At 40.8% G+C, this 17,527-nt stretch overlaps 1 protein-coding gene across 1 annotated transcript; it reads right to left on the reverse strand.

Moving 5' to 3' along the window:
- Window positions 1-1,490: 1,490 nt before the first annotated feature.
- On the reverse strand, window positions 1,491-17,486 carry LOC124136596 (uracil-DNA glycosylase-like). The gene is made up of 8 exons (XM_046502563.2): window positions 17,291-17,486; window positions 11,207-11,434; window positions 10,536-10,631; window positions 9,488-9,542; window positions 8,565-8,607; window positions 6,791-6,879; window positions 4,977-5,155; window positions 1,491-2,730 (listed from the first exon to the last, which is right to left on the reverse strand). Exons 1-8 carry the CDS (start codon window positions 17,459-17,461, stop codon window positions 2,581-2,583), a joined length of 1,011 nt encoding a protein of 336 aa, XP_046358519.1. The 5' UTR covers window positions 17,462-17,486; the 3' UTR covers window positions 1,491-2,580.
- Between the last annotated feature and the right edge of the window lie 41 nt (window positions 17,487-17,527).

Raw genomic sequence — 17,527 nt, forward strand, 5'->3', positions numbered from 1 at the left:
GACGACTTCTAACATGTTCAAGATAAATGGCGACAAAACCAAATCCATGCTCATTGGTCTAACACGCAGATGCGCAAAAGCCGAACTTGACACCATCCGAGTTGGTGCAATTTGGATCAATGACATGCATCAACCAAGTCAGCGAGCCTGACCACCTGATCCCGTTAGTCGACTCTTACGACAAGCATAGTCGCCTTTTACGGCAAGCATGGGTTGCTGAAGATCTATAAGGGACTACCTACACAAATATCCACTTGATTGTGCTGCCATTGGCACCTCCTCCATCACACTCACACAGACAGGGACAGTCACACATGAACACAGTGGAGGTGGTATCCAAAGTAGGTATCAGACTTCTCATTGTACATAACCCAGGGAGGCGGCAGCAACAGCAGCACCTTCATTAGTGTCGGGCATGTTGAGAAACCAGATTCATCAGGATGTGTGCCTCATGTAATAAATTTGAGTCAAATTAGAACAATTACTGTGTAATTGGTCAAAACTTACACAATGCTATGTTAATATTGATTCAATGAAACAAGGTGTTTTCTTTATGCTAGTTATGAATCCATATTGATGTTGCCTGTTCTTGTGCATCAGTAACTCGCCATTGCCATCATCATCATATACTCCACGTTTTTACAAAATACTTCCTGGTTGATGTTAGGTTCCTTTGAGCCAAGTAACCTCAAATGTGCTGTCTTAGGCTAAAAAAAATAATAGTCTTTGTTCTCAGGCTCCGCTCGCATCATCATAATGTCTGACGCATGTTTCATTTTTATTTCCATATTTGAAGAAAACAAAAATATCATTAATAATTCCAAGGGCAATGGTAGTCACATACTATATTCCAGTATTTTTCTCATAAAAAAATACATTTATGTAGGGAGGCCCTTTCCTAGGTTGATTGTACACAACTGTTTATTTGGTTACACAACTGTGTGTTTGGTAATATACTCGTTTGAACAACAAAAACAAAAAAAGACAAACAAAAAAGAAACCGCCCACACTATATTTTCAAAATGCTCCCCCACTTGAGTGTAAGTGACAGATGTTACATAGATCTATCTGAGGATTGATTTAATAACAGCTAACACCTATTTAATGCCGTGCATGGAGGCGTCTAACTCCGGCTGCCGAGGTGTTGCCCGGATCTTTCACAACACATACATACATGAACACAGTAGTGGTGGTACCCAAGGAGGATGTCAGACTCACTCACTCACACAGGGCAACCCCCCAGCAGCAGGAGCAGCACGTATACATGGGGGGTGGGGGTAGGGTGGTGATGACAGGGCAGACTATTGTGTATGCAAGATTGTTTGTTTATTTACGCCACTCACCAATATTCCAGCCATATGACGACGGTTTGTAAATAATCGAGTGTGGACCAGACAATCTAGAGATTGACATCATGAGCATCGATCAACGCAATTGGTTTATGTTGGTTGGTTGGTTTGTTCACTTGTTGTGTAATGCCGCAGTCAGCAATATTCCAGCTATATGACGGCAGTCTGTAAGTAATCGAGTCTGGACCAGACAATCCAGTGATTAATATCAAGAGCATCGATCTACGCAATTGGGTTTGATGACATGCATCAACCAAGTCAGTGAGCCGGACCACTCGATTCTGTTAGTCCATTCTTACGACAAGCATAGTCACCATTTACAGCAAGCATGGGTTGCTGAAGACCTATTCTACCCAGGATCTTCACGGGCCCAACGCAATTGGAATACGATGACATGCATCAACCAAGTCAGAAAGCCTGACCGCTCGATCCTGTTAGTCGCCTTTAACGACAACCATAGTCGCATGTTACGGAAAGCATGTGATGTTGAAGACCTATTCTTTCCCGGATCTGTATGCAAGAGTATTTTGAGAGTCCTGGACAACACAGTCACACTGTTTCAACAGGGACGTCACTATTGTACTATCATTGCTATGTGAAATTTAGCATTTTTTCATTTTCTATTTCATATCTGAACATGACCAAAACAGTGAGAGTCATATACACATGAACAAAACAATACAGAAAATCCATTTGAACAGTTTCCAAATTCCTCCATGAATGCTGATATCGATATAGAGGTCAAGGGACTGTGGAGCACTGAATCTTGAATTCGTTGAAAGTTAGTCCCTAACATCATAAAAGGATCTTCCTATCAAATATGCCCAACTCAAGGCTCCTCGGTCAAAAACATTCAAACAGTTACTTAAAATATGATTGAATTGAATTTTTCAGTTTGGTTCCAAGTGTAACAAAATCATCAATAAGTCTCCTGATAAGTCCCTCTACTATCAAATACATACAGCGAACACAGAATGTGTGGTATAACCATGTGGTATAACAATGTGGTATACTCAAAATAACAGAATAGCATTGCAGTGTGAGCGGAGAATACTGAGACTTAATTGTTACAAATAAAAACAAATTAAAACAAAACTGACACTTTTTCTGTGCAAACAATTTTGAAATAAACACATCTACATCTCTGTCTTTTTCAGTATCTGCAGTCATGTATTTGATAATAATGAAGTAAAACTGATTCGTTTGCATGTTCCTCGTTCTTTGGACTTCTCTACACCCTGGGGAGCCTCCCCCAGTCAATGGGTGTCTTGCCCTGCTGTTTCAGCAGCGAGTTACACTGGGAGAAGTGCTTGCATCCGAAGAACCCCCTGTGCGCAGAAAGTGGGGATGGATGGACAGCCTTTAGGATATGATGCCGTTTCTGAAACAATTACACAATTGTTAATAGCACAACAAAACAAACAAGTTGTAAAGTTACACAAAAAATACATGACTTTGTTAATCTTACAACAAATACACTCGTTAATCTCACAACAGTTTGTGCTAAACATGTTTGAGTCCTACCCCTTGAACTTGACCTTGTTGAACGGTCTCAGTAGATATTACTCCTTATATATGGGCTGTCATAGGCTAAGGTTAGAGTGAGTGAGTTGGTTGGTTTGTTGTTTTACGCCGCACTCAGCAATATTCCAGCTTTATGACAGCGGTCTGTAAATAATCGTGTCTGGACCAGACAATCCAGAGTGAGTGAGTGAGTGTGAGTGAGTGAGTGAGATGTTGGCGGAAAGCCCCTGCCATCATGGCTGTACAGGTCATAGACGTTCCCCACTTTGGTGAAACCTTCGGGAGTGAGTGAGTGAGTGAGTGATTGAGTGAGATGTTGGAGGAAAGCCCCTGCCATCATGGCTGTACAGGTCATAGACGTTCCCCACTTTGGTGAAACCTTCGGGAGTGAGTGAGTGAGTGAGTGAGTGAGATGTTGGAGGAAAGCCCCTGCCATCATGGCTGTACAGGTCATAGACGTTCCCCACTTTGGTGAAACCTTCGGGAGTGAGTGAGTGAGTGAGTGATTGAGTGAGATGTTGGAGGAAAGCCCCTGCCATCATGGCTGTACAGGTCATAGACGTTCCCCACTTTGGTGAAACCTTCGGGAGTGAGTGAGTGAGTGATTGAGTGAGATGTTGGAGGAAAGCCCCTGCCATCATGGCTGTACAGGTCATAGACGTTCCCCACTTTGGTGAAACCTTCGGGAGTGAGTGAGTGAGTGAGTGATTGAGTGAGATGTTGGAGGAAAGCCCCTGCCATCATGGCTGTACAGGTCATAGACGTTCCCCACTTTGGTGAAACCTTCGGGAGTGAGTGAGTGAGTGAGTGAGTGAGTGAGATGTTGGAGGAAAGCCCCTGCCATCATGGCTGTACAGGTCATAGACGTTCCCCACTTTGGTGAAACCTTCGGGAGTGAGTGAGTGAGTGAGTGAGTGAGATGTTGGAGGAAAGCCCCTGCCATCATGGCTGTGCAGGTCATAGACGTTCCCCACTTCGGTGAAACCTTAGGGAGTGAGTGATAGAGTGAGTGAGTGAGTGATAGAGTGATAGAGTGAGTGAGTGAGATGTTGGAGGAAAGCCCCTGCCATCATGGCTGTGCAGGTCATAGGAGTTCCCCACTTCGGTGAAACCTTCGGGAGTGACTGATAGAGTGATAGAGTGAGTGATAGAGTGAGTGATAGAGTGAGTGAGTGAGTGATAGTGTGTGAGTGAGTGAGTGAGTGAGTGAGTGAGTGAGTGAGTGAGTGAGTGAGTGAGTTTGATGTTGGATGAAAGCCCCCGCCATCATGGCTGTGCAGGTCATAGACGTTCCCCACTTCGGTGAAACCTTTGGAAGTCAAGTGTTTCAGGATAAGGGAGATAATCCGCTGATCCTGACCGAGGGAAACAACTGCTCTGTTCGGATGTCAATTGTTAAAAAATCTTATTTCCACAATTGCCGAACTAGACCCGAATTTCAGTGTTGTTTTGGCTGAATTAACAAGTCTATACATAGTCCAATCAAAATCGCATAACAAAACTGACATCTGGTTCATAAACTGCCATGCAGATATCACTCAATGGCAGGATTTGCAAAGCATGTGTACCATAAACTGGGTGTTGACAGATATTCTCCAAATCTTTTCATGTATTAAATCAAGGTGCTCACGTGACTTGATGCATCATAAGGCAAGACCCATTACATAACAATATTAGATCTTTATTATCGATCAGACCATCTTCTGATTGTTTGAAGCAAATGCAAGTAATATGAGAGGTGGAATCTGATTGGTCAATAGAAGGGACAAAGTAGGGACATTACTCGTAATAGCCACTGGTGGCGCTATAAAAGAGGAACTCAACCTTGTAAGAAAAGAGAGGTAACTTGATTTTTAAACTCCCTTGCCTCGGAAAGACGGAATATTTGCAACTGAACTTATTGGTTGAGTGAACATAATGTTCTTCCATACTGCATTTCAGTCCCAACAATTGTGTAAAAGATATTTGAAGTTTATAAAAACCTACATACAAAAGATTTTTTAATCTGTTCAAATATATGGATGCCTGCTAGTACGTCCATTGTGGCATTAATCAAGACCTTGAACTAGATTAGAAACCAAATGGCCTTAGAAACGTTAGTACCTTGTCAATGCAGGCCCCCTTCTTCTGGGCGTAGGCTCCCCACAGCATGAAGACGATCCCCTCCCCATTTTTGTTGAGCCAGGAGATGACAGCGTCAGTGAACTTCTCCCAGCCCTTGCCGGCGTGGGAGTTGGCGTTGTGGGCGCGCACGGTCAGACAGGCATTGAGGAGCAGCACACCTACAGACAGGTGATGGAGAGAGGATGGAGGGAGGCTTTGCATCATACAGAGCAGTTTGATAGAGACAAGGAAAACAAGCATATAGTTGACAAAGTCATCTATATCCCCCGCCCATTTTAACACGTTATGGTCCCAAACCAGGAAACTGACCCAACATTTCTCTTAGCCCATGTCAAAATAGCTGCAATGGTAATTCTAAAATAAACATTTCAAACACTCCTTAATATCAAATGGCACTAGTTGAGTATGTGCTTTATATATAGACATGCAATGTTTGGCAAGGAAATATTTAACAGTTTATTTGTTATACTACTTAAGTAAACCAATCCTATGTTAAAACTTAAATCCAACTTGTTGTAATGGAAACATAAACAATAAAAAATTCTAAAAGTGCTATATATCAAAAGGCACCAGTTCAGTATGTGCCTGGTAGACATGCAAGTTTTGTAAGAAAGTTTTAGAGTTACACTCTGGAAACGAACACCACCCCTGTAGAACCTAAGTCCAACTTATTGCCATGGAAACGTGAAAAATAAAAATTTCTAAAATTCCTAAATAGCAAGAGGCACCAGTCCAGTATGTGTCTGGTAAACATGCACAGTTTTTGTTGGAAAGTATTGAATGGGTTTTGAGTTATGCTCTGGAAACAAACTCTACCCTATAGAACCTAAGTCCAACTTGTTGCCATGGAAACATAAAACATAAATATTTATAAACTCCTAAATAGCAAAAGGCACCAGTTCAGTATGTGTCTGGTAAACATGCAAAGTTTTGTAAGAAATTATTTAACGGTTTGAGTTACGCTCCGGAAACGATCAGCACCCTTATAGAACCTAAGTCCAACTTCTGGCAATGGAAACGTAAAAAATAAAAAATGATAAAATTCCTAAATAGCAAAAGGCACCAGTTCAGCATGAGTCTGATAGACATGCAAAGTTTCGTAGAGAAATATTAAACGGTTTCTGAGTTATGCTCTGGTAACGATTTCGGGACGCACACACACACACACACACGGATGGAACCCATTTCTATACCCCCCGCCAACTTCGTTGGGGCGGGGGATAATTATTTTAACAGATGCCACAGCGAGTGAGCTGGGTTTTATAGCACTTCTAGGGTTATTCCAGCTATAACATGCCAGGGATACAGTAATGGGCACAGTGTACCTGAGTGGGGAATAGAGTCTAACACTGCACCACCTGTAGAACTTAAATCTGAACATGTTGAGTATTATCAGTTCAAGTGGAGAAGATTGAAATCAAGTTTGGTTGACTCAAGCTACAGTCAAGTGGCCTAGTCTTCTTCAACAAGTGGTCCCAGCCTGCTTCAACAAGTGGTCCCAGCCTGCTTTAACAAGTGGTCCCAGCCTGCTTCAACAAGCCTGCTTCAACAAGTGGTCCCAGCCTGCTTCAACAAGCCTGCTTCAACAAGTGGTCCCAGCCTGCTTCAACAAGTGGTCCCAGCCTGCTTCAACAAGGTCCCAGCCTGCTTCAGACCAGTGGTCCCAGCTTGCTTCAACAAGTGGTCCCAGCCTGCTTCAGACAAGTGGTGCCAGCCTGCTTCAAGAAGTGGTCCAGTCTGCTTCAAGAAGTGGTCCCAGCCTGCTTCAACAAGTGGTCCAGTCTGCTGCTCACCTTGTCTGGCCCAGCCATTGAGGGTGCCGTGGCCCGGCTGCTCAAAACCATCGATGTCCTTCGCGAGCTCCTTGTACATGTTCACCAGGCTGTGAACAAAGAGGCGAGGTGAGGTGAAATGGGGTTTAACGTCACGTCCAAGATTATTGTACTTATATAGCAATGTGTGTGGCTGCTTGTACTAGGCCGGACTGATGCCGATTTATAGTGCTAGCTCATTGAGATACCATGTCGCAGTTTAACATGAATACCCCACTCAAACACAGTTTACTGACTCCGAGCCGCCCAGTCCTTGTTTTAGCCCCTTAATGCCGAGCACCAGACAGGGTAACAACAAGTACCATCTTTTAAAGTATTTTGGTATGACGCGGCCGGGGATTGAACTCCGGACCTTCCGCTCTCCAGGCGGACGCTCTACCACTAGACCACGGAGGCGGTCGTGAACAAAGAGTGAGTGAGTGGGTGAGTGAGTGAGTGGGTGAGTGAGTGAGTGGGTGAGTGAGTGGGTGAGTGACATTTAGGAATGGATTAACAACACTAACACTGTCCTTACCAATTGTCTTACAAAAGACACCAGTTCAACATTTGGTTGCTGTGTTTGCAATTTTTGTAACTATGAACAGATTTTGAGTTCTGCAGCAACAACCCAACCTCTACTAAGTTTTAGTCCAACATGAAATGTCCCTAATTAGCAAAAGGCCCCAGTTCACTACTGATTGATGTATGTGCACCAATTCATGATGAATTCATGAAAGGTTTTTGAGTTCTGCTCCATAAACGTACCCCACCAGAACATAAATAATGGCATAAGTTCCACGTATTTCCATGGAAATGCCAAAAGATATCCAAACATTTAAAGTCCCTATTCAAAACACCAGTGCCCATTCTGGTGGACAGCTGTGTTAAGTTGCATGAAGAAATAGAGGACAGATTTTGAGCCCTCACTCCGAACTGAGTCAAAGTCCAACTTGTTTCCATGCAAAACAACATCAGACAGCAGTGGTCGACCTGATTGATGGATGTGATCAGTTCTATGACCTGATCGATGGATGTGATCAGTTCTATGACCTGATCAATGGATGTGATCAGTTCTATGACCTGATCGATGGATGTGATCAGTTCTATGACCTGATCGATGGATGTGATCAGTTCTATGACCTGATTGATGGATGTGATCAGTTCTATGACCTGATCAATGGATGTGATCAGTTCTATGACCTGATCGATGGATGTGATCAGTTCTATGACCCGATCGATGGATGTGATCATTTCCATGACCTGATTGATGGATGTGATCAGTTCTATGACCTGATCAATGGATGTGATCAGTTCTATGACCCGATTGATGGATGTGATCAGTTCCATGACCTGATCGATGGATGTGATCAGTTCTATGACCTGATTGATGGATGTGATCAGTTCTATGACCTGATTGATGGATGTGATCAGTTCTATGACCTGATCGATGGATGTGATCAGTTCTATGACCTGATTGATGGATGTGATCAGTTCTATGACCTGATTGATGGATGTGATCAGTTCTATGACCTGAATGATGGATGTGATCAGTTCTATGACCTGATCAATGGAAGTGATCAGTTCTATGACCTGATTGATGGATGTGATCAGTTCTGTGATGGAGTGTGAACCAACAGACTGATTGCTACTATACTATTTTCCACCCTGCATTATCTACCAGGGGGATAAAAGCAAAAACAGCCCATGAAATGTAATGCACATAATAATTAGAGCAATATAAAATACTATTTCTGACCTGGGTGGAGGTTGGACCCCTTGTTGTACACTAAAACACAGGCCTGGAAGAAGACGAAAATATCAGAGTAATATCGCACTGGTCATATCACCTGTACTGATAACAACAGTGTCTTAGCAAAGTATCAACTTGATAAATTACATTATCTTAACATAATATCTTGAAAGATGACAAAAATATCCTAGAGTACATCAACTTGATTGATAACAACAGTATCCTAGAGTACATCAACTTGATTGATAACAACAGTATCCTAGAGTACATCAACTTGATTGATAACAACAGTATCCTAGAGTACATCAACTTGATTGATAACAACAGTATCCTAGAGTACATCAACTTTATTGATAACAACAGTATCCTAGAGTACATCAACTTGATTGATAACAACAGTATCCTAGAGTACATCAACTTTATTGATAACAACAGTATCCTAGAGTACATCAACTTGATTGATAACAGTATCCTAGAGTACATCAATTTGATTGATAACAACAGTATCCTAGAGTACATCAACTTTATTGATAACAACAGTATCCTAGAGTACATCAACTTGATTGATAACAACAGTATCCTAGAGTACATCAACTTGATTGATAACAACAGTATCCTAGAGTACATCAACTTGATTGATAACAACAGTATCCTAGAGTACATCAACTTGATTGATAACAACAGTATCCTAGAGTACATCAACTTGATTGATAACAACAGTATCGTTGAGTACATCAACTTGATTGATAACAGTATCCTAGAGTCACATTACTTTGACAACAACAGTATCCTAGAGTACATTAACTTGACTGATAAAATCACTCCCATCATGAAGTCATTTTATCAGTTCAAAAGCAAAATATCTCCTGGGTTAAAACAAAACTATATCTCTTTATTCATATACTTTCATAAATGGGCAGAGTACCCACCATGTGCCTGCTTGGGTCCATGGTACGGGTCCTGTCCTAGTATCACGACCTTCACCTATACAGCAAACAGAATGCTACAGTCAAGGTCATGCAAAACATAGCTCGGACATTACACCTTCACAGCAAACACAGAACACTGTGATGTAGAACATATCTCCGACTATAGTATGTTTGTTTGTTGTTCAACACTGCATTCAGCAATATTCCAGCTATATGTCGATGGTCTCTAAATAACTGAGTCTATAATTCAGTCATTGGCATCATGAGCATCAATCTATGCAACTGGGATATGATGACATGCATCAACCAAGTCAGCGAGCCTGACCACCCGATCCCGATAGTTGCTTCTTACGACAAGAGTAGTCTCCTCTAACGGCAACCATTGGTTCCTGAATACGTATTCTCTACTCAAATCTTCAAGGGACTCTCGGATTATAGGTAGTCATCAGATCATGATTGAGAATACTACTGACTTGACACAGAGCTCCAGATAACTTTTTGAGCAATTGAGTTTTTACTCTTGGGTTTCTATTTTAATTGGGTAATTACATTTTTCATTGGGTAACCTATATTTTTTCACTCAACTATTCATCACTCTATTGGGTTTTTCCCAAAATTAATGAACATTTTAAGATTTTGAAAAAATGAAATAATGTTTTGGATGTATATAACTGTTCTTGATACATAGGCTTGACTCGGAAAGTAATTATCTCGTAATTGTGTTTCAGAAATAAGCTCTTTTGCACGCATGCTAAAAAGCTTTATTGGGTAATTTACGAGAGCTGTTTTATACATCTGACTTCTTCATTTAATGCATGCGTTTCTGTACGTAAGTTAATTGAAAGTAATTGGGTTTTGAATAAAAAAAATTGGGGGGGGTGTGTGTATTTTATGCAAATACGCTGCCTATCTGTAGCTCTGCTTGACACATGTATAGAGTGACCTGATGACACTATGGGATAGCATTGTTGTGGAGTTTGCTCTCAAAATATCAAAGAGTAAAAGTTGTACATGTTTCCTTTGGTTCTCCTCGAAAATTGAAACTTACTTGATCAATGTCCGAGGTTTGGGTCCAGCTAAACACCTGATCTACCGGCGGATAGATGGTAGACTTGCTTCGCTCTTTCTGAACAAACTCACTCAGCTGGGGAGACAAATTACAAAATGGTCAGTCAGAGATCCCTCAAAATCCTGGGATGCAATACAAGTCAATCAAGTGTGTGTGTGCGTGCGTGCGTGCGTGCGTTCGTGCGTGCATGTGCATGCGTGCGTGCGTGCCTGTTGTGTTTGTGTTCTTTAACGCCATACTTAGCAAATTTTTAAGCTTTATGAGTGAGTGAGTGAATATGGTTTTACGTCACTTTTAGCAATATTCCAGCAATATCACGGCAGGGGACACCAGAAATGAGCTTCACACATTGTACCCATGTGGGGAATCGAACCTGGATCTTCGGCGTGACGAGCGAACGCTTTAACCTCTAGGCTACCCATTCGCCCCTTCAGCTTTATGACAGTATGGACCTGACAATCCAGTGATTGATATTGTGAGCAACGATCCATGCCATTAGGGTAAGATGACACACAATCAACCAAATCACCAAGCCTGACCACCCGATCCATTAGGTCGCCTCTTACGGCCAGCATAGGTTGTTGGGGACCAATTCTAACCCTCACTCCCATTCGGACTAGTTTTGTAAAATTGACCAGTGCATATTTCACCTCAAGAAAGTAGGTCTTAGAAAATTCAGGCTCCAAAGCCTTCAGCCATGTTTTCCCAACATTGACAACAAGACCTGAGGTTTTCTTGGCATGGATTTTGGCTAGCGCCGTTATCCGGTTTTCTTCTATTTTCTTGTGTTGATCTGGAGACAAAGTCTGTGAGCTTGGTGAGACCTCTTCCTTACCAGCTGGAATGCTGTCTGGTTTATTCTTCTTTGGGGGGGTGTTCTGAAATGCCAATATTGTTGTTTATTCATTTGAAGTGATATTACAAAACAGTGTTATCAGAGTACACCAACCCTTTAGTCTGTTTGTTAGGGAGCCAACAAATATCTCAAACAAATATTGTCGCCAGTTATGTTTAGTTTTAGGTAGCCACCTTATGAGCTGTAGATGAATTTAGGAGGCCAATCATAGTTTTAAGTCACATTTAGCCACAAAAACGGTCGCTCCTTAGCAGTACACTAGGGCTGTTACGATTCACTCATGTATTCAGTGAATCGAACCATATCCATTCATGGATTGAATTTGTTATTCTTGGCCACTAGAATTGAATATTCATAAATATGCAATCATGTGCATTGACCAATCTCATTAAAATCAGATCTTAGTTTTCGCTACCGCTAAACAAAGATCTGAAGACATCCCATTACGGGTCACATCAGAACAACCTTTCGCGAATTTTGACCGACCATTGAAATGACTGACAAGAAATCGACATTAGCCAATCAGAAGGCAGCTTTCTCAAGCTTTAAGACACTAGTTTCAAACTGGCGACTACACTTCAAAACATATTCTGACGTATTCTCGATTAAAAAAATTAAAACTAATAAGAAGAACATTCTTGAATGGCTTATAGATGGCCTAGATTGTATGGATATAATCATAAAGACCGTAGCGTGTTAAATATTTCGTGGTTGCATAATTAGAAAACACATGCCGACTGTCACTTTCATGATCTGGTAAGCGACGCTGATTGGTTGGATGAAAGGTCGTTCTGACGTGACCCGTAATGGGATGTCCTCAGATCTTTATTTAGTGATAGCGAGAACTAAGATCTGATTTTAATGAGATTGGTGCATTTACATACCCTGTACCTAAAAATATACATATATGCATAGATTTCTTCAAAGACAACACTCTTAGTCTTATATGTAATTTGACAGTAATGTGGTCACTGGTCATTTGATATTTGAGCAGATAGTACCTGGATAAGTGCAGTATATAAATATATAAATATACTAATAATGAACAAACCATGTCAAAACAAGAGTCATCAGAAAGATGATATATAGCCCCAGCAGCTGTCTGTAAAGTAACCACAAGTAAATGTGCAATTCTGTATGTAACATGTGTAATGAGTCAAGAGTTGAATGTTCTTGAAGAAGCAAACATTGTTTCCCCAATAAAGATTCACCATGGTCGCATCCATATGAAATGGAAAGTAAAACAAGTGTGTTTCTGTGGTTTTTTTTATACAAACAAATGACAAATTACAAGAAACAATAACTAAATTAGATACTGTAAATAGAAACAATTCTTTTCAAACTTTGAAAATACTCTCCAAAAACAAGTCGCGCAAAATTATCCGTGAAACTAGCAATCGTGTCCTTGTCCAACTTCTTTCCATAAAGATTTTTAAAAATTACAAAATAGCAAAAGGCACCACTTTAGCATGTGACTGATACATCTTTCAAGTTTTGACCGAATATACTGAATGGTTTTCGAGTTCTGCCCCGGAAACGAACCCCATCCCCAATGGAGTCAATGTCCAACTTCTTTCCATAAAAATTTAAAAATTTTAAAAAAAAAATTCGAAAAAATCCCAAAATATCAGGAGGCACCACTTCAGTATGTGACTGATAGATTTGCCAAGTTTCGATCAAATACACTGAATGGTTTTCCGAGTTCTGCCTTGGAAGAGGAAATGATTACGGACAGACAGACCCCCCCCGCATTATATGCCGGGGGGGGGGGGAAATAAAAATTCTGTTTCTTTTGATTCACTGAATATAACAAATAATACATCAACTGCTGATTTGTTATTGTATTCGTATTCATTACCCAATATTTGTGATATAAATCGTATTTGCTTCATAGTGTATTTCATTACACATATTTTCACTGAAGTCAGAACTATGGTTACATATATCCATGAATTCATTATTTCAGTATAAAGAAGATAATAAGCTTATTTTTCTACAGCTACTAATGTATTTTGGAAACTGACTGAAAGGTGACATACAGTAGAACAAATCAACAATAATATAATTTGATTTGGTCTAATTAATGGTCAGTGAGACTACTGTTCGTTCCATCACACTAAAATATTTATAGAAGTAAAGCCCCACTTACTGAGTATTTTCTACAATCCTGAAATAAAATCGTGTTTCTCTATCACTTCCCACGCTCGCACGATATGATCTGTCAGAACACTGAATATAATTACAATAAACTACGGTTATAACAAACTCAAAGGACCACCAACTCTAGTTTGTTATATCCGTCGTTCGTTATACATGTTATACACATTTTGACCATCAGACATCTTTTATCAAGTCATATGACATCATGTTACTCGATAAATAACAAAAGTGAGCACTGTACATGTACAGAATATATCCACTTCAATCACTGTGTTACTGTTGTTAATTGAGGGTGTAATTTGAGGACAAGGTGTCAATACTTAAACATGTTAAAGGGCAAGTTCACACGGAAATGAACCTATTTTTCTTGTACTTTTTCCACATTAAAAGTGTTAACCTAGTAGTGTCATAGACAAAAATATAAAAATATCACAATTAATTAACATATTTTTTGCATTAAAACGATTTATATTTTTCACATTTACCGAGTGTTCTATTTCCATAACAAAAACACCATGGCCTATGCCCCTTGCAATATGACGTCATTGGTGCCAATTGATAAACATTATGACGTCATCATGCTTTGTTAGAGCCGCTTCACGTGGTGTAGGTACAGGTGTGTTTCTAGCGTCTCAGATGCCAGCCAGCATAGTGTTATGCTGAGTCACCACTGCACCGGAGTGTGTCGTAGGCCATGTTGTTTTACCGCAAACTGGTACCTGATATCTTTTGTGTTGAGAATAGACAGGGACCCAGTTGAATTGGCACCAATTACGTCATAATCTAAGGGGGATAACTCAGGCCTGTTTAGCTCGAAAAACGAAGGCCTCATAACGGCATATCATTTTCACACTATTGTGAGCTTCCCACTTTCACTGTGAAAAAAATGAGTTTATATTTTCAAACACAGATACTAACTAATTCTAAAATTGCGTTTTGTTTAGAAAAAGAAAGAACGTGATTTTTGCGCGTACACTTCCCCTTTAAGAGTAAATCAATTGCCTTCAATTTCTTATTGACGCTTTGAACAGCAGCGCTTGGCCGCGGATGTTTTGATAGGCAGATTGGTGACAGGTGAGGAGCTCAGGTCAGGGGTTAACAGTTCGTTATACACTTAAACATTATCGTTGACAGAGTACACAGGGCCACAAGGTGTGTTTGCTATATCTGTTATATTGTTATGAGCGTGTTCATTATATCCATCAACTTTGTATGATAAAATGGGAAATGTCTCGGACCAAAAGAACAGTTTGTTATATCCGTAAGTTTGTTATAAGTGTGTTCGTTACAAACGTAGTTTACTGTATGTAATGTGTTACAGTAGCCAGCATCAACTGAAACATGGTTCTAGAATAAGAGCGAGTTAATGTCTCTTTGAACAGTTCTCGAAGGTGTGTTAGCTTAATGTGGGAGGAAAGCACGAAGTGATGCAGGTCTCTGACATTTACCACTTTGGTGAAACCCACGAGCACAGGTGCTGACTAACCTAGAAACATAATCGAGGAGAACTGGAATTTTAACCGTGACTCAAACCCTCAATCATAGGATTCTGGCATGCCCAAGGGACACAACTCTGCACAGCGAATTGTGGCACCTTAGTCGACTGGGCCACCCATGCCCCCCGATCCTAAGCATAAGAAGTTCTAGCCTTAACAAACCATTTTTGTCAAAAATAGAAAGACTCCAAACAACTGCCAGCCAATAGCCCGTGGCTAGTGAAATTTGTCAGGCGGAGCACCTTTAGAATACAGTACCACAGTACTGCCAAAGGTCACATGTCACAAAGACAAACAAATTCTTGTGAGAATCCATCGGACGCAAATCGTGACCCTCGGATTGTTAGCCCGACAGCTAACCGACTGAGCTACATCCATGGGCGTAACTATTACCAGAAGGATGAGTCGTGAAACACTACTGCCGATTTGCTGTTTGACGTCCGGTATTCATTTTATCCAATCAGAATGCTTGTGTTTACTAAGGGATGAAATGACTAGGCACAGACGTTTTACAATCAAAGTCAAAGTAAGACTTACTAGTAAACGTCTTTGCAGATATGAAACTGAATGATCGGAGTTATTGACTCGTTAGGAGGGTCAGAAATAACAAGCCAGTCAGGCTAGCAGTTTCAAAACGATTAGCCTGACAGGCCTACCTTTAGAATACAGTACCACAAACTTTTCAAACACGTGACAATACCCTATGACATAATTTGTAGTATTCTGTTGCCAGTTACACTGGCAAAACAATGCACTGTGAAGTCAGGGGCCATCGAGTGTGCATAAGCTCCTCCCCGTGATCTGTCATCTCTACACGAAATGTCACTGAATACGCCAAGCGCTGTGGAGAGTTTTGAATATTTGTTTACTGAATATAGCCTGCGGTGGCGCATTTTATAGCAAGTGCTAGTTTACAAAAGCACTTTTTTTTTTTATATATTTTTTTTTTTCTCGTAATTCAAGTGGATAAAAGGGTTATAAATGGGAATTAATATACATATATTATTTTTTCGGTTCATCAATTTTCATTACTATGCACAAGAATGTAATTTATTAGGGATATTATATTGGCGCTGAACACATCCAAATATCGCTAGTGTTAGGGTAGGTTACCTCGAACTCTGTATCCTCAGCCCTTGGATCCCCTTTATGATCAATTATCCCTTTACGATCATTAGGGTCAGGTACCCGTTTAGTTTCTATTATAGATTCTATAGCGGCTCCTAATATTCTTCACGCAAAAACATCGAGTAAAAAGAATGAAATGGTTTTGTGTCTAATACTTTGGCTACTGGAAACTGTCCTGGAACATTCACACAAGCCACTTTCACCTGCTACATTTTTTCAGTACTGATTCAAAAGCGAACTCACTGTTGTGTCGTCACTAGACATGCAAATGCCTCCCTCGTTCCTTACTATTATCCACATCATCCTTACAGTGTTCCCTACCACACTTTTCTGTCACAAAATACACCCGACGAATTATTAAATACCATGTCATTCATGCATACTCGCGAGTTCGACGTCTGACGCCATTTTCAGTTTGCACCATATTGGATCATTCCTTGGGATCATTCCTCCGGATAACTCGTAAGTGTCAATAGACTAAAGTCACAAGACACCATGCCTACCCGTAACCTTCGTAAGTGTCAGTCACCTATTCGACCCTTTTTGCTCAGTTCCGTAACATCTTAGGCATGACTAGGTAAATTTGAACTTTGTTTCACAGTGTGGATGTGGCTGAGTCGGTTAGCTGTTGGGCTAACAATCCGAAGGTTGCGAGTTCGCGTCCGACGGATTCTTACAAAAACTGGTTGCTTGTCTTTGAGACATGTGACCTACGGCAGATCGAGACCGTCCTCACGAGAAGTTGTGGTACTGTATTCTTAAGGTGCTCCAGAAAGTATTTTTGTCCATTTAAATCAGATAACAACATAGCAAACAGCTTGGGGGCAAGTCGACATACCGTATTCGACTAATTATAATACCCCTCAGTTTGAAAAAAAGAATTCTACTTTCTTGTGAGACAAATCGATATATCCTTCCCCTCTGTTGCTGTCAATTGTCTATATCGTAATGAAACATCCAGAGGTTCAAGTGAACTGGAATTGGTGGTGATGATAAGCGCCCACGTTGAAAACCTTTTTTATATGCACGCGCGCTCAATATATCAAATACGGTAGCCGAAATCCTGGCAGTAGTTAAAAGCAAACCCTGGTTACCTGGTCTATGGCAGTGTCTGCTGACCTCTTAGCGTTCTTCGGGCTGAAAAAGGATGAGATCTTCGCTTGACCTATCATGCCGCTGATCTGTAGGTTAAATGCACTGTCAAGTGGCCAGCAACTATAAACACGGAAGGTCGATTCACTTCCGAATCTACGCAGGTACTGCATGTGCTATTTCCCGCCATATGTCAACTCGAAAGGTGAAGGTTGTTAAACAGCCAGTCAATTATTCTG

Source organism: Haliotis rufescens, unplaced genomic scaffold (assembly GCF_023055435.1).
Source record: "Haliotis rufescens isolate VD_foot unplaced genomic scaffold, xgHalRufe1.0.p SCAF_12, whole genome shotgun sequence".
Lineage (NCBI taxonomy): Eukaryota > Metazoa > Mollusca > Gastropoda > Lepetellida > Haliotidae > Haliotis > Haliotis rufescens.